This window comes from Mytilus edulis, chromosome 8 (assembly GCF_963676685.1).
Source record: "Mytilus edulis chromosome 8, xbMytEdul2.2, whole genome shotgun sequence".
Taxonomy (NCBI): Eukaryota; Metazoa; Mollusca; class Bivalvia; order Mytilida; family Mytilidae; genus Mytilus; species Mytilus edulis.
The window spans coordinates 15,063,687-15,090,895 of record NC_092351.1 but is presented as its reverse complement, the minus strand read 5'-3'; the positions used below and the strand labels follow the sequence as shown (position 1 = coordinate 15,090,895).

The window sequence follows — 27,209 nt, the reverse complement described above, 5'->3', positions numbered from 1 at the left end:
TATCCCAATAAAATTGTGCTTACTTTTTCACAAGTTAGTATTTATAAGTCTGATTTTAAATGGTTGATTTTCTATACCCTAAAGAGCAATCTTTCCCCATCTTGCAGTGTTCTCTTAATATATTGATAATACTTCTGGAGAATCATGAAAAAATGAGATGTAAGGTAAATTTTTTCAAGTTAAACAAGTCCCATTCCCCCCTAAAAATTTCAAAGCAACATGTATTTACCTGTTTTCTTAATAAAGTGGTCGGTTTGTTACAATAGTCAAGTTAATTATTATCCATGTCCTTCAATGCAAAACAAAATTATGATTCCTCAAGATTTGTTATACCGTCTTTCTTTCCTTTCAGGTTTTCCAAGTCCTGTTAAATTTGTGTAGGTTTTATGTGATGCAATATAACAATCAAGAGATATTCTATGTAAGTTAGAGCCACTGGCAAGGGTTTTTCAAAAACTTCACGGTATATATTTGACAAACTTTCAGTTTATATTATTTTATTAACAAATAATTTATAATTGTAATTTTATAACAGTCGAGTGTGTCAAAAATTTAGATTAATAATTTCATTTTCTAATTACAAATTCCAGATGATAAATGAAATTACTTAAACTACATAAAAAAAACTTTATAATTACAAAAATTAATGTATGCCCTAATTTAATGTCTGTGTCGCTATAGCTACAAACACAATAAATAACTGGCATGTGCATTTTATCTTCTGTTGGATTTAGTAAACAAATCTTCTGTCAGTAACCATGTGATGAATTTGACGATTTACCTGGAAAATAAAACAACAAATTTACTTCATTTCATTTTTACTATCATATACAATAAATAATTAGGATACTCCAGGATTTTTCTTTATGATAACTCGACTGTCATAATGAGCAACATGTAAAATTGATAGGGATTGACAAACGAGTTGACATACAGAAAGTTAATCTGGCATGTGTTATAAAGTGGAACAGTACACTGTTTATCCCTGATATGCTAAACTTACAGAATTGATTTTTCTCATAATACATGTAATAAATAAAAGCAGAAATAACTAGACCGGAGGCAATGAAAATGACTTCAACAAGGATATGTCAGAAGAGAATATCCCAAGGATATAGGGAGAGAATTGTCTCATTGGGACCATACCACACATTATTATATCTAATCTTAACCCAAAAACTACCAACACATTTATTCAACCAATCTAGACAGTTATATTTTCAAATTTTCGGATCAATAAGCATTCACAGACTATCTTATTCCTACATAACTGTAAATTACCATGAAAAACCTATTAAATTTTCAAAAATTGATCATGTATAAATATGCAGAGGCACTTTGAGCTGTCTCATAACTTATGGGAGTTCCAAATAGAGTTTCCTAGAAAATCTTGTGTAGAGGATTTGTTTACTATACAAATCCTTGGTAGAACATACCATTTAATTGTTGTGTTAAAATTCCAATACAAAGCAAGGCTACTAAAATACAGTACCTTAGCATCATGGGTAATACTAGACAATAATGGAATGAGTCATACTAAGGCAAAACAAATTCATACATTTCTTGAAAATATAGATTTATATTGTATCAATAAAATCAGGCCCTTTTACCATAATAAATATCTATGCAAGAATAGAAACATAAAGAGAAATATCCAAATAAGATTATCTAGCATAGTTTTGACACTTAGCCCAGAGAGCATAGAAACATCTAATAGCCCATGCAAATGATTTGTTTAAAATCAAAATTAAGAAATAATTCATCGGGGCTTGAACTTGTATAGATACCCTTATTGGCCATTTATGCTGAATATTTTATCTCAAACCATAGCAAGGGTGAAAATGTGGGCATAAAGGGCCAACTCATGGTAAAATCGATATAAATTTAAGCCTTCATGGATTATTGTTATTCTAATAGGACAAAGACTACTTGTATATAATAAAATTGCAGATAGCTTAATTTCATTGTATTTTACCACAGGTGTGTACTCAATACATTTGAAGAATGTCATATTAGAAAAATCATTAGGCCATAAAAATAAAATGATAGACATGCAATCTTACCAAAATATAGGCTACATGCAACTCTACATTATAAAGGGATTGGAATACAAATTTAGGACGTAAACACACACATATGTGTATCACAAAAATATGTGCTTCATCTCAAGATTATTCTCACAACCAGATTGCTTCATTAAAACATACAGTACTGAAAGAGGACTCTGAACTCTTCTGATGAATGACACAACAAAGAAATGAAGGTTCTTGGCAATTTTCAGTCTTCCCATGAGAGTATGTATGTTTGAATGAAACATCTCTATAAATTATGATTATTTGTGATGATATAAAAGTTTGAAAATCAATTGTTACTAAAAAGAGTCCTAAATTAGGTTCCTTACAAAGTAACTGTTTATGAATCAAGCATATCCATTTTGTAAACAGGTTTCACATCATTTAACATAAATCTCTTTAACCATAATGGTCCAAGGTAGAAATTATTTTTCAATTTCTGTAAATGTTAGTTCATTACTAAGATAAACTTTCTTATAAATTATTTACACAAAATGATTAAGGAAGTAAATAATTGAGATATGACTTTGACCATGAACAGTTACTCTAAAAGACTATAGAGTTTACATAAAATGTTTATTACACAACACCACACAGGGACTTTTACCTGTATAGTAAGTTCCATAGGGATAAGTTGATTGTTGTGTGGTGAAGGGTGGGAAAAATCCTGTAATATCATCATATATATATATGAGACAAACACATCTTTAATTTCAGTTCAAAAACATTTGATACATTTGTCTATAAATTATTTTCTACCGTCATGTACCACATGTACCATTTGTATTGGTTTCTCTAAAGTATAAAGCTTAATAGTATGCAAGGGAAAATGCCTTCAATGACTTACATTGTTTTTCTAAACATCTCTCAATTGATGAAATATTTTTTACTACATGCATCATTTTTTATTTAAAAAAAAATCTTAATTGTAGGTTTATGCTCTTAATTACCTCTGGCTAAGCATTTTAAAACTATGACCTAACAGGTGGGTAAATCTAAGGCTTGATTTATGTACTTGTTCTAAAATTCATAACATGGATTCATTTATTTTCATGATTATCAATTTTAGTGGAATGAGAAAATTGTTGTGTAGGTTTAGCCAATTAATACATACAGCTGCAAATACGCTGATAGGTTTGTACTTGGTCAAACATTTTAATTTACCTACACCAACTAAAATCACAAAGGAATTTTATAAAGTGTCCAAAGTCAAAAAATTATTGGATGACTGCAATTATAAAATATACTTCCTAGAACCTACTGTTTTAATTACATACATGACATACATGTATCGACAATTGATTTCTGATTTCTATGACTACCATCTCACGTTTTTATTGTTAGAAATGGTGTGTTTTGACTGACATAAATGTAAATAAAGTGTATCTATAATTACCTGCTTGACTCTGTAAATTAGCATTTGGTTGTCCTGGTAATATAGGACTTGTTGGAACAAAATTATTTCCTGGATGGTTAACAAGGCCTAAAATTACAAACATTTCATGATTTCAATATCCAATAATTTGCAGTATAAATCTCCACATCATAACAAATTTTATAAGAGATAACCATAAACATTTTTTTGACAAGTTTTATAAAGATTTCATTTTCATGTAAAAGATGTCTTGTTACTCCCTTTCTATATTACTGATGGTGCTTTCAGAATGTTCAGAGTTTTTTTCTTGATGTAGGTGAAGAAAACTGATTGCCCTATTCAGTAAAAAAATAAGTGAATTATTACATATTAAATTGGAAATATATAACAAAATTCCTAACTGGTTATCTTATTTGTCCAACAAGACTGTTAATTTTATATTATGTCAATGAAATACATAGACTTATCAGACAAACAAAAGTACAAAAACTGATAGAATACTACCTCACTATACTAATTCTATTAAAATAAATTACTAATGTGTTCATTGGACCATGATGATGTCTGCCCTTACACATATTGTTAAATAGGGACATTACTCAAGAATGGTAAAATTGATGCTACCCAAATTTGTGCGCGATATGAATTTTGAGGCAATAAGCATGTGTAGGCAAACTAATGTTAAAGAACTTGGACCAATTTTGGACTTACAGACAGAAGTACACATAGGCAAAGGTAAAACTTAATGCCCCCTCCTCTACGGTGGGGCATATAAACTTACCCTGAGGTATGCTGTTGTGGAGCAAAGATTTCATGGTAGGAGAATGTGGTGGTGGTTGTATTCCTCCTGTTTCTTTATTGAAAGCTGATAATTTAATACTCTGGTACCCTGGTACTGGTTTAGGCATTCCTGGTAGAGCATAGGATGAAGGAGATGTGTTTGAGGGTTTTGTTTGCACTATTGAAGTCATACTCCATATAGGAGAAGCACTAGATTTACCTTGTGGTGGTGTGGTTCGGTTAACACCACCAGAAGGTGATGGGGATTTCTGTTGTACATGTGCCTGGTCAATTTGACCAAACAAACTTTGTAATAAATTAGTTGCAGTTGCCTCCCCTTTTGAAGGACTTGTCAAACTAGCAACTGAATGTGGACTATGATAGCTGCCACCAGATTTAGAGGGTGACTGTCTTTGTCCTCCCCCTGGGGATGCCAAGGGGGAGACGTGATGAGCTGATATGTGTGCTGACGTTGGTGATATTCTTAATCCCTGAATCTGGTTTCCTGTTTGCATGGATACTGAACCCTGAGATATTGAACGCATCAGTGTTGGTTTTTTAGCACTATCTAAACTATTATTTCCTATGTTTGGTGGAGAATATTTTGTTGTAACTGCCGGTCTTCCATGAACAGAATTCCCGGAATGCACTACAATTGTTTTTGGTTTATTCATTCGCTGAGTAGTAACAGTTTTTGGCTTTCCATCTCCGTGATGGATTTGAGAAATTTGTTTTTCTCGACTTTCAAGAAATTGTTTATATGCATCTTGATTAATCAATGATGTTATGTTCCCTGATGCAGCCTTCTGAGTTAGATACGTAGCTAACTGAGCATTAGTTACTTGCTTTTGATGTGCTGGTGTTGGGGATTGCTTTGGTGCCTGTGCTGCTTTTAACTTTTGAACCATTTGATGGGCATCCTGTGGTTTTATCTGTAGTGATGACTGTACTGCATGTTGCTGGTGACTTTTTGTTGGTGAAGTTTTGCTTTCATCTTTAACTAGCTGCTGTTGAAACACAGAAGATGCATAATTCTGAAACTGTTTAAGGAAAGTTGAATCCTTCTTACTCTCAGACTGATGTGCTGCAAGGCTATTATTATTATTAGTATTCTGTCCTGAGGTTGGAGATGTTAGGGATGATCTTAAAATATCAGAGACCACATGATCCCAAGATCTATCACCTATGTATTTTTGAGATGCTGCCGAAGATGCCAGAAGTGAAAGTCCAGGTGACGTGCCACTAACACTACTTCCTGTTTTCTCTTTATTTCCTGGCGTCATCTTGTCTGCTGCAGATTTTGCCAATGAAGATGACTGATCATTTGCATAATCTAATAAGGTGGGAATGATTTTACCAGCATCCCCTGAACCTGGGGGTCTCACTGGGGTATTTCCTGGAAAAACTACAGGCTTCTGAGATAGTCCTTGTGCACTAGCTGGAGTAACACCCTGTTTTGTTACCATTAGAGGGGCACTTGCAGGGGTTATTCCTTGCTTGGGTGTCATGGCTGGTGTATTTGCAGCAGAATTTGGTGTTTTGTTTATCACTGGTACTTTCTTGATCTTTGGTCTGAAAAAGATGTTAAGTGTTTATTTCAAATTTTCAAGATAGTTAATGGAACAATATACTAACTGAAGAAAGAACTTGTGGAAATAACAAAAAATATAAATTCTTCAATACAATCCTTTTTCAAACAAAAGAAACAAATATGTACTTAATGTCTCAATTATCGAATGGCTATTAAATTCAATTCAAACTAAACCTCACAGTAATGAGTTATGTATTAACTGGCTTAAGGCAATAGGAAGTCAGACTTTTGCTCATTGTTGAAGGCCGTTCAGTGACCTATAGTTGCTTACTGCTGGTCATTTGGTCTCTAGTGGAGAATTGTCTCATTGGCAATCACACCACATATTTTTTTATTTTGTCAGACAGGTTATGCCAAATCTTCCTTAACATGCATTCTTTTTAATGTAAATCCTTTGTTTGCTTTGTGCACATTACCTTTTCCTCCAGAGTATTTACTTGTTTTCTCATAACTAGGTATTTGTTCTCACGTCAAGTGCCAAAAGAGATAAATACTTACGGGTTTGTCCAGGCTACATGTCCTGGTCTACTTTCTTTGAATAGAACACTGAAATAAAATCAAAATCATATATGGAAAACATTGTAATGATAATAGCATTTAACATGTTTAAGAATATGATAAAAAAAAAAATCATCTGCAGAAAACTTTGTAATGATAATAGCATTTAACATGTTTATGTATGTGATGAAAAAATAAAATCATCTGCAGAAAACCTTGTAATGATAATAGCATTCAACATCTTTAAGAATGTGATGAAAAATCAAGATAATTATGTATATAATGAATGAACTCATCAAATGACTGCATACTTGGCTCTAGAGACTTCCAAGCTATAAATAGATCTCCTTATATTTTGTTACAAAGTATGTTTATGTGATATGATTTACAATACATTTATTCCTTGTTAGCTCACAAGGTAATGTAAATCAAAAGAAATGGCCATCAACTGATTACATCAGATTCCTGGTCATTCAAACTTCAACATTGGTCTTAATACAGCATGCTTAGCAGTTAAACAGATAGTATCAATGTAACTAAGCTAGAATGGAATCCATGACCTCTCACATTCAAGGTCACCATGCTATCTCAAGACCAATACCCAATCACAGTTGAAAATAAATACCACAAATTAACTTCCATATAAAAGTGTGAATAATAATCCTTGGTCCTTGACGGGTGTAACTCAAGATAATCTAATATTTCCTAAGCAAACAGCTGAGGTCTTTTTTTTTTTTAAATTCTGGATCAGTGCTATGGAATGGACTTATTATTAAATCTATTTTACCTAGTTTGCATCCATCCTTTTGGCCAAAGTATTTTAACCTCTCTTTCTATAAAAGTCTTCAGGTATTCCTCTGCCGTCTGTGTTCTAGTTTTCATGTAATTATATATCTTCATCTTAACCCGAACAACATCACACAACAATGCCCTAATAAAGGAAATTAACAATAAAATCATTAACAACAGTTATGAATGTCAAAGATAGAGACAATAATAGTGCATTGACTTGTAATGTCAAGGATATAATGATGAGGCTTAGAAACAGGGAAATGCAAGGCTGTGGGGAGCTATTTCCCCGTTTCGGGCCGAATCCTTATATCGTTGATATGTCAAGTCAATGCACTATTATTGTCTTTATACTGCAATCTAAAAAACATTTTCAAAGGTTATTTATTTGATTTAAATATTGGAGGAAATCACCTTTAAAAAGGCCTCATATCATGCTCGCAGAGAAATATACAACACAATGAAATGTACATTTACCTGTTGAAACCCACGCTCAAAGGTGAACGAAATCGTTTGAGTATGGTCTAAAATATCAACCAAAAGCATAAAACATAATGATTTATAGGTTGCAAACAAAAAAATATTAACAAATGAAATTTGTTTTTCCAATAATTGCAAAAGAAACAAGGTTGAGTTGTTCCACGCATACTTGTATGCATTGGAAACAAGAACAGGTTGAAGTGGTCGTATGAATAATTAAATATTATTTCGGCAACTTCTATTTAAATATTCATGAGGAAAAGTGATATCAGGTCAGTGACTGTATATATGACATAGAAATATACAGTCAACACATTTTGACTGCTCAAATAGAACGAGTGCAGTATAAATCTTTAACTATAGCATCATTACTATATATTCAGAAACAATTGTGAGGTTTTTATTACTGCATTCTGATATCTAATAACATGTAAGCAACTTTTCCTGACAATACAACGATTAATCTTGAATTTTTTAGTTGGTCATGTCAAAATCTCTTCAATAATTGATCACATTAACTTCTGAATTTATTGTATTGAGAATTTCAGGAAAACTCCATATACATGATATAGACAACCCATAATTTAATTCTTGTCTTGGTTTAAGTAGTTTGTAACATGTGATTTTATTTTCAAATAAAACTAATTATTAGTTTGAAACTTCGAATTAAGTAATTTCCTACTTGGTCAAGAGACATAAATCTAGAGCAAATAAATTAATTATATCAATGTCAAACTTTGCTTTATTTAAAGAGTAGTGATTGTAGGTAAACATTGTGCACCACATTATTAAGATCTTGAGTAAACAACAGACAAGACCTCAAATCACAATTACCTATAATGTCTAGCGACACAAAAACTGTACTGCAGTAACTGTTATGTTAAAATAGCATTGCCATCTGCTGACACAAAATAACTATAATGTAAATACCTAAGATTTTCATTCCATTCAAATTTTTTCTTTGGTGCTGCCACCTTTTTCTTGGTAGGTTCCTGATTTGTAGCATTAGATTTTTCGCCTTCCTCCTCAGAATCCTCGGTATCCCCATCTTTACCTTCAGGTTTGTTCTCCTCTGGTTTGTTGGCATCAGTTTCTGCCTGCTTCTGTTTCCTGTTAAAGATTGACAGAAAATAATGAATCATTTAAAAATTAATATAAGAAGATAAAAAAAAAAGAAAAAAAGATTTTGTGTATCTGATAAAAGCTTGATTTCTCTTTCTAATAGCATTTGATTTTAATATACATTTTGCTGATTTTAAAATCTCAAAGATGTCCATATCCCATTAAGTATTGACAGCAGTTTTATTTTGGTAAATTCTCGTGAAGATTTTGGAATGAAGATGTTCTTTCTGGTGGTGGTTCAGTTAAATTTTTGATGTAACATATCATACATTTATTCTATTGTATTTGAAAACACAAATATCTGTTTCTATATGTAAATATTACACTAGTATTTTCTAATTGGAACAAGATTGTTAGAATTAATGCCAATTTCAGCACTAACAGTTAGTGGTGGTCAGTTTTTTTTGCAAAGGATAGAAATGTCATTCTTGTGAGATTGAACAGATAAAGTACAAAGTATATTTACCAAATCTGAAATTCGGCATCATGCTTCTCTTGTTGTGCAGGCATAACACTTGCAATAGCTGAAATAATGAGTTATTATTAGAAATGTTTTAAAGATAGGATATAAGATGTTTTAATTTCAAATCCTTGGGTTTAAAAAGTCTCTTTTTGGTATACATTTATTCATAATACATATTAACAAGAATGTGTCCATAGTACACAGATGCCACACTCGCTCTTTCATTTTCTATATTCTATGAACCCTGAAATTGGGGATAAAATCTCTAATTTGGCTATAAAAATAGAAATATCATATCATAGGGAACATGTGTAATTAGTTTCAAGTTGATTTGACTCCTACTTCATCAAAACCTACCCTGACTAAAAACTTTAACCTGAAGTGGGATAACTGGATGGACAAAACGGATGAATTAACGAACGAACAAATCGACAAATTAACAGACACACAGATCCAAAAAACATAATGTCTCTTACATGGGCATCAAAATTGACAAAAAATCAAAGAGCAGAATGCTCTGAGGGATACGATTGCCATAGTTTTCATTGACACATGTATAGCAGTTCTGCCAAATTTTCATTAAACAAATGCATGAGATTTGACCAAAATTCAAAAGATCAAAAAGGAAAGAAATAGATCCAAGAATACTGTTGCAAAAAAAGCATGAACATGCACGAGTCTCAAGCATTTTTGGCCGGTAACCCTGGTACAGCTGGATAGTATTATTCTCTAAACTAATTCAACTGCACATGCAAAATGTAACAATCTGAATAGTCACTCAACTTAAAGAATAGCCAATCCCCGTTACAAGTGTATGAGCCATGTACTTATTGTGTTTTATCGAATTATAGTTATCCTGTACCATTGTAAACTCGTACCATTAAAAAAAAAAATCGAACCATTGCTAACTCGTACCAACTTATTTAAATGCATTCAAATGGTGTTAAATGATGAATATACATGATATACGTTACTTTCACCCAATACCTCTTAAGTCTGTAAAATGTATATAATTTGATAGTACAATGACCAATTTGTAGCTTATGTTCCTTGTATATTGGATAGAAAATACTGTGGCAGATGTAGATAATTAAGGTATATACAGTTTCACCCGAAGAAAATTTTTCATGAATAATAAAATCTTATAGCAGTTAGTCAAAATGATTGCCAAAATTATTTTTACTGTCTATAAATAAATGTAACAATGAAATTTAACTGATTCCTGTTAAGGGGGTCCCCATTTTCCCCGCAAAAAAAGCACATGGCTTTCAACAATTGTAAACATAGCATTCAATTTGTGATCATGGATTACAGCTTTAATTAACTTAAATTGGATATATACATATTCAACATGTTCAATTTTAATAAGGTACAGTTAAAGCAATGTTTTAACTTTCCTCTGGATTAAGTTCTACAGTGGCGGATCCAAAACTTTTCCTAAGGGGGAGCCCGCTGACTGACCTAAGAGGGGGCCCGCTCCAGTCATGCTTCAATGATTCCCTTTATTATCAACCAAATTTTTTCCACAAAAAAAGGGGGGGGCTGGATCCGCCTATGTTCTAGTTTGAAAGATCAGTTAAAACATTAATGCTTTAAAACATTCTTTATTTTTGTCTAAGTTTTCATTTAACTCCTGTGTAAAATTCAAGTAATTCAACTTTATTTCTATTAAGTTTACAAACAGAAACCCATAAAACATCATATTTTTTATATATTTTTCTGAATGTTACGACTTCCCAGTAGTACAAGTTAACTTTTTTGGTTCCAATGCCGTGGTACGAGTTAACTTGCTTCCGTATCTTATCACCGTAATTCTAGGAGGAACCCTAAACTGGACCCCTATCATATTGTGTTCACTTATCGCTACACTGACCTTCGGTGCGAAGCTATATATAGAACGGCGGACCAGTTTATTACTCTTTAATTATTGAAGTTCCTTTGGGTCAGAGGGCATGACTCCTTTCCGTACACACTCCTCTGTTTACATTGAGATCGTTCTTAATATAATACGACGTTTACCGGCATTAACGAGTTAATTCTTCTTGTCGAATACTTCGAAAAGGGAGACAACTCGAAACGATAACATGGAAGATTCCATTTCTGCTGAAGGGGTGTTATAGGTAATTTTTACGATGAAACATTTATTTTAATTTAAATTATGCATGTGATTTAAAATTATGCAACAACAATAGCCCTCCATATGCAGACAGACATAGAAAGAATCCCATGAGTTTCAAATTAATCAATGAAGCGGGGAATCACTCAATCTGATACCCCTTGAAATCAGGAAAACTACACGCATGTGGGGTCTCACTAATTAGCGACAAAAAGCGTCAAGAAGCGACAAGAAGAAAAATAATAAGTGACAAAAAGCAACAAGAAGCTATTTAGCGACAAGAATACATTTTGTTATCACATACATTAAAATATTTTTTAGGATTATATTGAAAGATGAAGAAATAAAAAAAAATTCGATGAAGAGATTGTGTACTTTTTATTATCATATTGATAGATGTAGAAATTAAACATGTGTAAGAGCAAAGGAAATGTAAACGCTATAAAATGACAATAAAAACAAAGATTTGTCACCTTCCTTTTGAAGGATTTAATAAAACAAAAACATGAAATATTATTTCCTTCCTAACTGTACAATTAATTTTTCCTGATAGGACCAACATTAGCTGTGGCTTCACTCTAAGGTAATACACAATTAAGAGCAACAAATGAGATTAACTAGGTGCGTGTCCTTTGTTTTATTGCAACAATAACATCCATTAACACCTTCATCAATTACACGCACCAGAATATAAAATTATTGTACCGAATAGTGAACACCTGTTGAAAACTCAAGATTGTCATCAGTTTCCTTTAATCTTCAATCTATATGCATAAACATGATAAATATCGTTAAATGAGACAATACACTAAATAAAATGATGAAAAATATTCACATTTTAATTATGTTTTCCTCTTGTTTGATTTCAGTTCTTAATTTGTATTTCACAATTTGTGTATGAATTTTCTGGACAATTATGCACAAATAATGCATTTTGCAAGTTAATTATATATTGTACAAACATGGTTTTAAAAACAAATAAAAAGACAAAATATTCTTCCTGTGATACCTTATAAAATATCATGTAAATAAATGTAGCAACTGAATTAGATTTACAAGTTTCATTCCCCCCCCCCCCCCCCCCCTAATCAAAATTAACTTTCCTGTCGTTGAAATTGTTTTCTTTTGCATATTTTTTTAATATTTATTTCGAATAAGTAATATAAATAAAAAAATGTTTTCTTGTCACTAAATAGTTTCTTGTTGCTAATATTATTCTTCTTGTCGCTTCTTGGCGCTTTTTGTCTCTACAATTCTTTTTGTCTCTAATTAGTGAGACCACGCATGGACATTAATACATAAACAAACCGCGACTTGCGATTTGGAACAAGAACGTTTATTAAATGATATGATGAATGGTTCTCCATTTCTTTATGAGAGTACAGTATCAAATATCAGTTTCATAACGGTAAAATATAGAAATACTCCACTTCAGTTCTTGTGACAGAAATAGAATTATCGATCGGCTTTCAGAGAACTCCTGCAAGTTATCAAAATTTGGGAATTCCCTCTGACGTGTTTCTAAATTTATAAAAACACTAAATATAAATACTGTTTAATTCTGATTTTCCGTATTGTTAAAAACACGCATATAAGTCAAGGAAAATATCATACATGAAGATTATGAGTAAAACATTACAGGAAAGTTGTTTATGTTCAATTGTTTTGCTTGTTTTTACCTTTTAAAGCAAGACAATCATAAGAATCTGAGATGTTGCCGAATGTTTAGAATAAAACGAATGACGTGAGGGAGTGTGTCATAGGGTCAATGGTAAAAGTCTACAGATTGCTTGACAGCAATCGTATCCCAAAAACCAAACACCTGATGAATAACAGAAAATAGTCACTGAAGTTTAATTACCATCTTTAAGTTTCTGTAAAGGTCCTTTCAGTTGATCCTCTTGTCTATCTAACCTCAGCTTCTTAGCTCTCTTCAGTAATGTATCTTTGGTACAAGGCAGGAACCAGGCTAAATGTCCAAATATAACGGATCTCTGACTGCAGGGTAACTGTCTTGTTGTCAGTTCAATACTGTAATATGATTGGTAAAAGCTGATAAATGTTATTTCAATAACTGTACATTCAATATCTTTACGATTGAATAATGGACCAAAATACAAGAGAATGACTTTAGCTGCATACAAATACACTTTACATTTTAAATACAAAAATAATTTTTGAAAAGCCAATCCAGTCAGAAACAGAGAGTACTAAAAGATGACAGTTTTCGTTTTTTGCTGCTTCTTTTTTTTCTCTTCTCTATGTTGGTTTCTAGTTCATGTTTGCTTTTCAGCTCTTTTCTTTAAAGACAGATTTGATTAATTCAATTAATACAGGTTTTTAATTTCATTCCACTAAAGAGATGTCTTGTTATGTATGATTAGATGTAATCAGTTTCTGTACTAACTGGTATTTAGAAGACTGGTTTCAGTTTCCATTCTGAAAGTTTGTGTAGTTAAACATCTGATTTATATGGCAATCCCATCACATCTTTTTATATTAATCTAAGATTAATGGCGGTTCCAGAAAATACTATGTCCTCCCCATAGGGAAGGCAATTTTTATTTTATGTAGATTGTTGTATTTGAAATACCAACAAGCAAAGGGAGTGTTGTTAAAATTATGTGTTTATTTCTGTGAGTGGTGGGGTTTAAATGAGTGATGTCCCTAAGGGGGGACATAGTATTTTTTGGAACAGCTCTAACCAATCTTCATAGAATACTTACTCTAACAGCATTTCACTGACTTCTCCATTGAAGAACTTCCCTTTACTAACATTAGAACACTTTGCTGTCTGAAAATTGTTATAAAATTATTTTATATCACTTACAAAAAAATATTTATAATAAGGTTTCTTAACACTTCCATCATTTGATTTACCAATGTTTACATTAGTTCATAACATGTACATTCATTTGTGTTACTACATTTTTTGATTGAGTTAAGCCATTCCAATTGATATTTTATAGTGTGTCTTTCTATGTTGGGATGTTACACTATTGTTGTAGATAAGGGAGAAGGTTTGGTACCATTAAAACATTTAATCCTACTGAAATTGTTTGCACCTATCCAAAGTCAGGAATCTGATGTTCAGTAGTTGTCGTTTGTTGGTGTGGTTCATACTGTAAGTGTGTTGGTGTGGTTCATAAGAGTTTCTTGTTCTCATTTTTTTATATATATAAGACCAATGGTTTAACACTAGTATTTTTTGGGGGCCCTTTATAAGTTACTGTTCGGTGTGAGCCAAGGCTCTCTGTTGAAGACATTACCTTGACCTATAATGGTTTACTTTTATAAATTGTGAATTGAGTTGTCTCATTGGCACCCATACCACATCTTCCTTTATCTATTTTCACATATCTTTTTTCTTCTTTCCCTCCTTATCTTAATGGCAATAACTGAAATCATGAATTTAAGAAGACAAATATAAATTAAATATCACTTCCTTTCAAACTATTACTGTCTAAATATTTCAAGCAGTGTATAAACTAATATATATGTACCTCTTTCAGTTTATCAATAATTTGAAGAAAATTTGGTTTGAGTCCATCCGGTAGCTTTGGTGCAGATTCTGGTTTTTTCTCTTCATTGCCATCTTTGCTGTTTGAATCTGTCATACCAATCACTGAGTCAAACACAGCATCCAGCTTATCACCTTTACTCATGGCTATGACAGAATCAATCACCGAGTCTATACCTTCGTCCTGTGACGACCCTTCCTGTGATGACTGACTGTTAACATTGGGGGTTAATCTCCCGTTCATATTTGATTCTCCACCAGCCGTAGATTCTGTTTGTTGTTTTAGTAACTCAGCCACAGTTGGTGACATTTTCTTTCTGTAAAATCAAGGTATTATTTATAATCGATTCAGTTATCGATAGAATTATACTTTTAAATTTCTGTTTATGTTTTCATAATCATGTACTGCCTTGGTCATTTCTTTTAAATAAAGTTATGTTTAATATTAAATTAAACATTTCCATACCAGGAGATATGGTTTTCAGGATCATAGGAGGAGATTTGGGATCACATTCCCTATCATTTAAGAAATAATTAATGTTAAACATAGATTTTTTTAGAAATTTCCACATAACATGGGCCGTTTTAGGCACATTCTATCCCAAGTAAATCCCTTTCATGTATATACACATGATACACATGTATCATAACCTAAATGCAAATACCACTATGTCAATTTTTGTCCTAAGTGAAGGATTTAAGTCATTTCAATATTTCTGATAACCATCTATTTGAAAATAAATGAAACATTATACAATAAGTACAATATGTTCCTATTAAACATGTCTTAATGAAAGCTATTACAGTTCACTTTTATCATTACTGCTACTTACTTGGATTTATCAGTATTTGGTTTCTTTGGTTTCTTAAATTCTTTTCCTTCTCCGTTTAGTAATTTCTTCTTTTTCTTTCCTCCTCCCTCAATACCATCTTTTATTTTTCTTTTCTGAAAATAAATAAAATTTCATTTATCTATGCAAGAGGAAATTTATTTGAATTAACAGTTCTTAACAGTGGGAGACTAGTCAGATAATAATAAGGAATACAATCATCAAAAATATTTAGATAACTTAGCTGTCTGACAACAGACAGAATCTCACAATAAGCACAACCAGTATTTTATTTATTCCTCTGAATCATCAAGTTTACATCAAACATTTGACCTACAAACTTGTCTGGCATTTGTTAGTCTTGACTGAATTTAAATTTTCGTTCATTTAGAACACTTTTCTGTTTAGGGGCCAGCTGAAGCATGCCTATGGGTGCTAGATTTTCTTGCTGTGTTGAAGACCCATTGATGACCTTTTCTCAATCTTAATTTTATAATATATATAAAAATCTTCTTTAAGTGTACTGCCTGGCAATCTTTTGAAAGTCATACACTGAATTTATAACATTTTCATGAAGAGCAATGTACCTTTTTTACTATATAAATTATGAACAAATACATACTTTTATTTTGGTTCCTTTCTTTTCTGTATCAGATTCAGAATCAGATTCTATTCTCTACAATATTAAAAGATATTCAATGAATGCACAAAAAAGGAAAATAATTTTAATTATTAAAAAAACTGACATCAAGATTTGCTTGCTTCACTTTTTCAATATATTTCGGAGACCTACAATACTGTTCATAAAGAAAGATTTAATGAAATAATATACACTACTGAATTTTGTTGGCTAATATTCTGAAATTTAAATAACCAATAATCACACATATTCAAAATAATTCAATTACGACCTTTTAACTACTAACCCTTTTCTTCTTTTTCTTTTTGAGAGTTCCTAGTTTGAAGTCATCGTCTGAGTCGTCTGATAATTCTTTGAAATCTAATTTTCCACAGTTTATATAAAATCCTCCAAGTTTGGTTGTTAAGCAGGCTGGTACCACTTCATCATACTAGACAAAAGAAAAATGTGTTTAATATCTCACTTGCTTTTCACTAAAATCAATTTATTAGCAATTTGATTGAATGCCATATAACTATAACTGCATGTATTGTCAATACGACATCACTTAACAATTTTTGTGGATCCTTATCAGATCAGAAACAATACTTCAATTGAGAATGATTTCAACCTTAAAAACTTTCTTGAAAATGCCATATATACATGTAAATACATGTACATGTAGATTTATGCATTAGGATAGAAAATATTATCACTTATAAGTTATTCCTTCTACTCTAACCCAATTCTTAGCATTTGAATACTATACTGTGGATTCATTATTATTTGTTGGATAACAATTTTTGTAGATTTCAAGTGTTCAGATGAACCACATTCATATGTTCACTGAACTGCAAATTTTCTATTGAGTTGTATGTAGACTTTGGCAAAACCACTGACAAACGTATATCCATGAAAATGCATGTTTTCATCAAGCTACCAAAAAATGGTACTCACGAAAAAATAAATGAGTCCACAGTTATAGAAAATTATAGAAACTAAATCTGTGCAGAAGTTAAATTGCAACTTCGGAGTGTGATGCCATTTTTTTTTTTTTTTCATTTCACCTTATTCAAATATTTAAAGTTTTTCAAATCAATTTATCGAAACAATTTTCTACACATCACACTTCGTAAACAAACTTACAGCTTCAGAATTATCAATAAACTCATCATTTTCGTCATACCCATCACCAAGGTCAACATAGTCTTGTATACGTCCATGTTTCTTTTTCCATTTTGTGTTCTTTGGATTCTGAAAATAAAGAGAAAGTTGATTTGTAACAAGATTTTTAAAATGGTATAACAAATGTTGTTTAGATGTGTTTATCCGTGTCCAGTCGCTCTTTTCAATTGTTATCGATGCCTCTCAAGAATACCGCTGATTTCAATTTAAATATATGTCATGTATTCATAGGAGTGTTGTATTCTTTTCACCATTTTGTTTTGGAGAGGGGACTTAGCTAGCTTTCTGTAGCATGTGTGTTTGATGGTCTGTTCATTTTATTATTACAACATATGGTGTACATAAGCAAAGGTGGATACATCTGGTTTTAGCCTCACTACCATGACTACAAAGCAACATTAATATTTATATCCCATTAACATGTTCTCCTCTTGAATATGCCTTTATTCACAATTTTATTTTATTTAACACTGGACATTAAAATCCATTCATCATCATCCATTCTAATGCAAAAACGTTTGTAACGTTCATTCTGATTAGGTCACTTATTTACATGACATCAATTGACAATTGATGCTATGGTACGTATGCGCAAGCGCAGACGGCATATGACAGATTTTAAATACTTGTTTTAACGTTGTTTTCTGTCAGTTTCATTAGAATGGAGATAACAATATTGTATTTTAAGCTCCGACGGCATCAATTGGGGATTTTGATGGTTGCAAATACCTGTTTACTGTCTCCGCTAACGCGCTGCCAGTAAACATAATTTGCAACCATCAAATCCCCAACTGATGCCGTCAGAGCTTAAAATACAATACAGTTATCTCCTAATTAGACCTAATGTACACTTGCTTAGTAATCATGTACATGCTGTACAGCAACATGTTAGAAAGAATGTATTTATAGAAAAAGATGATGTCAATAAGTAAACAATAATGTAATGATCTTAAAATTAAAAAGTCCATGATAGGAGAATAACCATTTACATATTTTTCTTCAAATTTCTTTGCAATGGCCGCCATAGCTTCAACATCTTCATCTTCACCAAAAGGATCATCCCCATTTTCTGTTGGCTTCTTTTCACCCTGAATTACAATGTAATAGGTATTAAAATTGAGAGTTGCTTGGTCGTCATTTAATAAACACAATTTTTCTGCTACTTTATTAAGATGCCAAGGTATCTATGTTGGTTATTTACACATTTACCACTTAAGTTTGAATGTTTCTGTGTATGCGTTTTGTTATTCACTTCCTGGTGTACACCAGTTAAACTTAAAGTAGAGCTACATGTACTAAGGACAAATTTTGATCAATAAAACATTCTCAGTTTTGATGACTTTTTGGTTAAAAAGCACATTAAACATATCTAGTCTGCACACAAATTAAATCTTTTGCCTTTTGGCATCAGCACTTTAGAATTTAGCTAAATTGAAACAATACAGTAGTGTTTATACATAAAACTCAAGTTTTTAGTCAAATATGTTTACTATCACTCAAACATCTTAATCTTACACTAACATACGGAATATGTCAAAAAAAACATGTCTCATTGAAGACATTCTGAGATTGCAACAAACAAGGAATAAATTTGGTATATATGGCTTAAATTGGCTTTATTTGTCATAATTTCAAATTAAGTTATGGTGACAGCCAAAATTGAATATCAAGATTTGAGTGGTCAACATAATTCTTCAACTAGCTCAGAAATGTATCTGTTATTCATTACAGATGCTGCAAGCACCATCAGTGCATAAGATAAGTTGTGATCATTATAAAATTGTAGCAACATATTTTCAGGTTCATGTACTTATTAATTTGGTGAGGATTTGGGTGGTGAAAGAGTCAGACATTACTGTCTTGTTTAATAATTGTCTCTATTAGAGCTCAGAGGACATAAAATATTATCAAAATTATAACTAAACACTGGGTTTTTTATATTAGTCCCCAAACATTCCTCACTAGCTAGTGAACTTTTTTCATTAACCTTAATTATTTGGTTATTACGATTTAATGGGAAACCTTTGACATGTGTAAAGACAGACCTAACTATTGATTCTTAGATCCCATGTAGCATGCACTGTGACAGATACTCTAGTAGCAAATTCTAAATGATATTGTGTCTGACACGACATTGCTATCAACAAGACAAAAATCAATGGCCAATATTTAACATATGTCACCCTTCAACAAGAATTTTTTCCAAATTGTTGCAAGTATTATAAAATAAAATATTGTTTGAATCATCTGATAAGGTGGGAATCCAGAATAACAAAATCCAATAGCCTTCAAGAGTTCAACATATGTAAAATTGAGAATGGATATGGGGAATGTGTCAAAGAGACAATAACCCGACCATAGAACAGACAACAGCAGAAGGTCACCAATAGGTCTTCAATGCAGCGAGAAACTCCCGCACCCCGAGACATCCTTCAGCTGGCCCCTTAACAAATATATATACTTGTTCAGTGATAGCGGACGTCATACTTAACTCCAAATTATACACAAGAAACTAAAATTAATAATCATACAAGACTAACAAAGGCCAGAGGCTCCTGACTTGGGTCAGGCACAAAAATGCAGCGGAGTTAAACATGTTTTATGAGATCTCAACCCTCCCCTATACCCTTTAGCCAATGTAGAAAAGTAAACACATAACAATAATACGCACAATAAAATTCAGTTCAAGAGAATTCCAAGTCTGATATAGTCTTAAGTGACAATACATAATGTACATGTCAAGCTTTAAAATGTGCCAATTAGACAAAAAATTGAAAAAAAATTGACACTACAAAAAAAACCAGCTAATTCTAAATGCCAAGGGAATTTACATTCTGTCTTTTTTATGTGTCATAAAAAGTTATTTAAAAAGTGTGTAATAACAGAATCAAATCGGTAATTGGCAAATGGACTATTCCTCAAAGCCATATCTACCATTTGTTAGCCTATTTTTTTTTATATACAATAAAAAAAGACCTACAAATTTCTATCACCTGGTACATACAGAACTGTTTATAAACTGTCTCAACTGGGCTGAACATATTATTGATTTCAAGAAAAGAAAGATCTAACAACAATACGTCAATAGACAGAATGACAATATGTTGGGTTAAATTTCTAGTATTCATATCTTCACAGACATTTGCAAATTAAAAATGTGGCATTAAATTTTGTATAAAATGAAAATTTCTCTTGTATAGCAGATTTTATTCATAAATGAGGATGATGAGTACTTGTATGATACTATCCATAAAATTTCACTTCAAAACAAGCACACTTTTTGGACAATTTAATTCAGTTCAATTTGATATGTCCATAGAACACAGTTATTTGTAGTCCATTTGTTTTAGTACTATTTTTGGGACAAATCATATCCAAATTATAGGAAAATCTACCAGCTGCAACTCAAAATATGGTCAATTATGTCTTAAAGGCGTCTATAAATCAATTTGACAGCTTCAGACAGACAAACTTTTTTAAACATTCTGAATCACTACTTAACTTAAAAACTTGTCACCCAAATTTTGTTAACATGTAGTTTCATCCCCACAATTAATATACATACATGTATAAAATATACGTAAAATTTTATCGCTGTGTTGAAGACCCATTTGTGGCCTTCGGCTGCTTAATTTCTGCTCATTGATCAGATTTTTCACTCTTTGACACATACCCTGTTTACATTTGAAATTTTATGAAGATCTAACTAATCCAAATTAAATAGATGATCTGCCTTCTGGTTCTTTATTTACTGTATAATTCTTAATTATCATAATTGAGAGTAAAAGAAGACTGCTTTTTGATATCCAAACTGAAATTCTGATTAAACAATCAATTAAAAATCAGAATTTTCGGATTGTAACTAGAACATGAACAACATACAAGATACATTTTTCATACATTATTGATAATGATTTTTTTATTTACCTTGATCCAAATATTAACATCAAGACAATTTTAATTTCATTGTGATAAAAATTCCTAAACTTTGCCGGAAAATTGCCTTCTGTTAAAAATCTTCCTAATTATCAATCAAATTATGATCATATTTCTGATAAATTTATATCTTGTAAAATCATATTAATTATTAATATCTTTTTACTTTATAAAAAAAAAAAAAAAAAAAAAAAAAAAGCCTTCAATTTAACAGTATTGTACATGTTTTTTACAAACGTTAATTTCCTACTTTACTCTAATGCTGTAAACGAATTTTAACATTCACTACATGATCATACTTCTTTTTTCCATTTTCTACACTTAAACCACTCCGCTAGAGCCCCACAGATCGATAATCAATCACACGCGCGCCTAATTACATTTAATCAGAGGATTAAAAACAATAACTGTCCACTTCTACCTGTCTTTTTATCCTATGTGCATGTTATCGATTCAATTCTATAAATAGATTCTGCTTATCACTGCAATTTACCTACAACTCCATTCAACCATAACATCACTTTGGTTCCTACACTTTGACCTTTGTCATTAACATATTCACTACACACCAATATTTGCAAAAATATGTCTAAAACAATTTAGTTTTGCCCCCAGGATTAATATAGTGCCAGAGATAGTAACCCTCATTGTCCAGACCCAATAAATCATCTTATCTGTGTCACACTCCACAGAGAGCCAATAACTTTTTACGCCAAACAAATTGCATAAACTCTGGAAATACATTTCAAACTTCTGTTTTATTCGTCTATCGAAATATTTTATTTGCTCTGAAACGATTTTTACTTCTTGCACACATACAATGTTAAATCAAGTCCACGTCCAGGGAAATGTGTCATGTGTTCCAAATATGGTAGTTAGACGATAAAAACACACAAGATAATAGATCGTAATTAATCCCCGTTTATTTCATTATTTCTTACAATCATTTTCAACATTACAAAAAAATATATTTTCTTTGAGAAAACTTTCTTTTCAAAGGTTATCCCTCCTATCAAATGAATGGAAGAAAGGAACCGGCAAGTCCAATTTTTCACCAGAAAACAAAAATAATGTTGTAAATAACTGCAAATATTACAAGATGGCGTACATTTGGGTCTGGCTATTTTGTTAAGCTGTATAGAATGTAATGTACAACGAACATCGACATGAAGGCAGTTTTTACACGTAGAAAATGTTCAGGGCTCATACAAAACTGAAGAAATGCACAAACTGTGATGAGGATTCCCCACTCCAAAAAGAGTGAAATAGACTCTAAATTGACTTAACTTTTGTTTGATTATGAAGAAAAAAGATACTTTTATGAAATTAACACAGTATTTTAATTTTTGTCAACTCACCAGTGACTTTTTCAGTAAATCTGCATAAGAAAACTCTGAGCACTGTTGTTCGTTCGGAGTGTTGAGGGACAAACTGAAACGGACAGTTGGAGGGTCCTTTTTCGACTTTTTCTCCTTCTCAGAATCAGTAACTGTGGTAAATGGAAGTCTCTTGGGTTCCGTCATGTTGTCCACTCAAAAGATCCTTTGTCGCAAACACTTTCTTCGTACAAAACTCTGCATTACTGTCACGAATCTAGCAAATCTACCGCCATTTTGTTGTATTTGACGTCATTCGACTTTTGACCCTCTGTCATTGGAAGAGTCCAATATTGTATAGTGTAATCAGACAGTTTTTTTCCTGCTTTGTAAAATAAATATGTTACTCAATTTTAACACTAATAAGCTCAGAAGTTTAGTTTAACTTAATGATATAAATAAATTTTCACAATAAGTGTAATTGTATCATAAAAAACATTTTAAATGAAATAATAATTTACCACATACCTGTAGGTGGAATTGTCCAAAACATTTCAGGAAACCCCGATCTATAAATATGTACAACGGTCTTTTCCCGTTTTCAGTTTTTGAAATCCTGTTTTGCCATCGAATCCGAGGAAATTTTTTAGTTAATTTAGGCATGAGACAGTCAAACATATATATATATTTCGATGAAATTTTGATTGAACGTTTTCTTACAGTCGAAAACAAATTAAATCCGCAAACTATATAGTCTAACTTTTGACATAGAACATTTACTTTTAAAGACTATTTTGATACGACAAGAAATAACTATAAAATCTCTTGCTCTTTAGTAATTGCAGAAATTTATGTACAATTTCAAGCTGGAATAAGATTTTTTCCGCACATTTATCAGTTTCACTTTTATTCGACCAATCACGTTGGGTGGTATGGCCTTAGTTTTCAGTTTTTCTTCTTTTTTTCAAGTCTGTGACGCTCGAATAAAAAAAGTATATTAGGCCAAATTAAGTACAATTGATGGTATAATACTAAACCTCTTACGAAAGGGATTGTGCTTGATATTCATATAATGAAGAAGTTATCTTTTAAACAGTTCACTTGAAGTGTGGAGCTCTCAGGTGGAGCTGGCATGTCCATGTGATTGCTTTGTATATTTGTGCATCATTGTTGTTTTGCTTAGTAGGCAATTTTGTTTACATTTAGATACTGACTATAAAGTTTAATTAGTTATCAAAGCCGGGTACCAGGATTATAATTTAGTACGCCAGAAATTTTTAAGTTTCTGAAATATCAAATAATCTTTTTCAAACCTTTAGGAATTTCTGAAAACCTAGTATGTAGGACATGTAGAATGATCTTCTTCATAACCAAGAGATATCAGTGGTGGATGTAGAAATTTTCATATGAGGAGGTCAACTTGCTGCCTAAGTGGGGCCCGCTCCCCTCACGCTTCAGTGATCCCCTATATGATCAACCAACATTTTTTCTCATAGCAAACATTAAAAGACCCCGCTATGACAAAACGAGTAAACTGAAAGTGTTTGGTCAAAATAAAAATATTACCTTGTAACAAGAGTGCACACGCTGGAATGTCTCGCCTGGTTTACTTATTGAATTTATGTTGAAAGTTTGTTTTATGATAAATGATAATGACAAACCAGGAAGACAGATGTACATCAATTCACCAAATATAGTTGACTTTTTACTTATATTATCTGATACTTTATCCTTTTGTCTACATTGCATGTTTATGGCTAAATGGGGATTGCAAAATTATAGATATATAGCAGCTTGCGAACAACAACCACATCATAGTCTTATTTTTATATTGCATGTCTTTCAATAAGATTTCAATAGGTAGTGATAACTAGTGTTTTTCCTGTGCATTAGTCTAAAAATTGAAACATTTGGGTGTTTCAGTGTTTTGTCCTTTTTTCTTTTGAAAAATACAGCGAAAACCATGAAATACAGCGAAAACCATGAAAATATAAACTAGAGGCCATAGAGTCTGTGTCGCTCATCTTGTCTATGCACATATTAAACAAATGACACTCTCCAACATTGTGGACGAGAATTGACTTCATGGAAAAAAATCTCTATTTTGTTGATCTTGTATTACTGATATTTAAGACTGTTTAGTTTATCTCTATCTTCTTTACTTTTAACTTAAAACACAAAAGAGGGTAACGAAATTCTCATTTAAGGGCAATGATACTCCTATGAAGAGTGGCAGTCTACTAACTACATCGGGAAAAAATGACTTTTTAATTGATTGATTGTTGGTTGCTTAACGTCCAGTGGCAAGACTTTTTAATAGATCTTGTCCTGCTGATCATTTTTGTGATTTAACGTGTTGTTTTTTTCTACAATAATTCAAATAATATCAGGCACAACAGAAAACAAATGGTTCTCTCTGAATATCCTAGTTTTCATGATAATAGCAAAAATGGAGAAAAAAATGGTAATTTGTGTTTTACGGGCAAAACTCCTATAAGAATTTGTTTAAAGGTTTGACGTATTTGGACAATTGGTAGAACTCATTATTCTGAACATGTTTGTGTCTCTCAGATTTTCTCTATTTCTATCTGTTCATCGGACACCTTTTTTAGATACACAATTGATTATTGTGGCCAAGGTTGGTTCAATTTGTCTCAGTAGTTTCAGAGTAGAATATTTGTGTAGAAGATTACCAAAAAAATGACTATAAAGGGTAATAACTCCTCAAGGGATCAATTAGCCATTTTGAAGATAGAGATGGTCCAAAGGCGAGCTGCTCGGTATGCCTGCAACAGGTATCATAATACTAGTAGTGTATCAAACATGCTGAACACACTAAACTGGCCTATTTTGACACAACGCAGACTGCGTGCACGACTGGTTATGATGTACAAGATCACACATCAACTTGTTGCTATACCATCTAGCACAATTCTCATTCCATCAGACTCAAGAACCAGAAAACATCATTCTCACACCTTCAGACATATTTATACATCAAAAGACTCGTACAGATTTTCATTCTTCCCATACACAATAACTCAATGGAATCTTTTACCAACCACAGTAGTAAATACACAGACAGTCGACTCTTTCAGAGATCAGCTAACATATGCTGTTCTCTCCACTATTATTTAAAAAACTTCATCTCATGTACATAGTTTTAATCACTACATCTGTTCTTTGCACTGTTTGTAAATATAACTTAATTTTAATAAATAGGCCACGTATGCACCAGTTATTAATCATCTTTATTCAGATGGAAAACTGGAAAACTTAAAGAAGAAGAAGAAGAAAATAAACAATACATACAATAAGCATGTCTTGTAAACGACACCATCCAAAATTTAGACTGCAACTAGAAAAATGGGGTATGCTAAATAGGGACACAAATTGTGTATTGCAATTGCCGCCTACGCACCCCTCTACTCAAAGAGTGGTTGCAAGGGTTCTTGACATGCAAAGAGCGTGGCACACTCTCTACACGAAGCATCAGATTCAACATCCATATTCTGATCGTACGCGGCTATGTACTTGTACATCCCGAATAGCAACTCCACTTTTTAAATAGTTTTACTGTCGGTCGGAAGATGAGCTGTAGACTACTAGTGACCATACACCTATTTCAAGTCATCCTTAGGGATGTGCTGATTGATATTTTAGTCTTAGATACATGATTTTGATAAGATGTTAAGGGCGTTGAGGTATCATTCAATAACTGCGAGACTCAAGTACTCTCAGATATGTACTTTGTGTCTTTTCTGGTGTTGTCATTTTTTTTTTTGGGGGGGGGGGGGTCTTTTTTATTTGCTTTGTATTGAGTTAATGAGTTATGTCCTTTTCAACTGATTTTATATTTTGTTTTTATGTTGTACTGTTACACTTCTGTCTCAGGTTAGGATGAGAGTTTGTCACCATAAATCATGCTTAGCCCAGCCACATTCTGGATGTGTTTGTGCCTACTGAGAATTTTGCAATTCATTGATAGTCGTTTGTTGCTGTATATTATGTTTGTATTTCGTTTTGCCACAAATTAAGCCGTCCGTTTTACAAACATAAGACCGTACGGTGACCTATAGTTGTTAATGTCTGTGTCATTTTGGTCTTTTGTGGATAGTTGTCTCATTGGCAATCATACCACATCTTCTTTTTTATAAATATATGATATGATATCATTTGATTTAAAAATAAATTTTGCTCACAACTATCTTCAAATATAAGTCATCGAAGAAAGAACAATAATGCTCGTTTGGTTTTAACCAGTTTCTTAATTTCTTAAGATATGTTTTCTTCTTCCAAAATTCATGTGCACGCCCGAGCGTTTTGACGTAAACGTAGCTACGCGAATCAAAGTCGGACGATGGTGGACAGCAGAAACTAAGCCAGTGATGATAAAACTCACTTAATTGGCTCTTTTGGGACAGATAAGCTAAAAAGTGTTACAATTTTTACAAACCTAACAGTAAGTCTGTAAGCTATGTCAAGAAGGTTTTTTTTTATAATTTTTGTTTGTTTGC

At 32.1% G+C, this 27,209-nt stretch overlaps 1 protein-coding gene across 2 annotated transcripts; it reads right to left on the bottom strand.

Moving 5' to 3' along the window:
- Nucleotides 1-480: 480 nt before the first annotated feature.
- On the bottom strand, nucleotides 481-23,074 carry LOC139484893 (ubinuclein-2-like). Of its 2 annotated transcripts, XM_071268937.1 has the most exons (17): nucleotides 22,735-23,027; nucleotides 18,430-18,528; nucleotides 17,402-17,509; nucleotides 16,563-16,706; nucleotides 16,259-16,312; nucleotides 15,640-15,752; nucleotides 14,790-15,123; nucleotides 14,013-14,080; nucleotides 13,148-13,317; nucleotides 9,174-9,231; nucleotides 8,516-8,695; nucleotides 7,104-7,247; nucleotides 6,317-6,364; nucleotides 4,229-5,799; nucleotides 3,469-3,555; nucleotides 2,680-2,739; nucleotides 481-781 (listed from the first exon to the last, which is right to left on the bottom strand). In XM_071268937.1, the coding sequence occupies exons 1-17, from the start codon at nucleotides 22,897-22,899 to the stop codon at nucleotides 750-752; spliced, it is 3,435 nt and encodes a 1,144-aa protein (XP_071125038.1). In that variant the 5' UTR covers nucleotides 22,900-23,027; the 3' UTR covers nucleotides 481-749. The 2 variants fall into 2 exon arrangements, with proteins under 2 accessions (XP_071125038.1, XP_071125039.1); XM_071268938.1 differs by lacking the exon at nucleotides 2,680-2,739 and having other exon boundaries at nucleotides 22,735-23,074.
- Nucleotides 23,075-27,209: the final 4,135 nt, after the last annotated feature.

Coding starts and splice junctions, on each gene's coding strand:
- LOC139484893 (XM_071268937.1), bottom strand. CDS start 22,899: ATGACGGAACCCAAGAGACTTCCATTTACCACAGTTACTGATTCTGAG. Junction 17,510..18,429: donor AGAAATTTGAAGAAAAATAT/GTAAATGGTTAT, acceptor CTTTATTTTCAG/AATCCAAAGAACACAAAATG. Junction 16,707..17,401: donor TTATTGATAATTCTGAAGCT/GTAAGTTTGTTT, acceptor TCTTTTGTCTAG/TATGATGAAGTGGTACCAGC.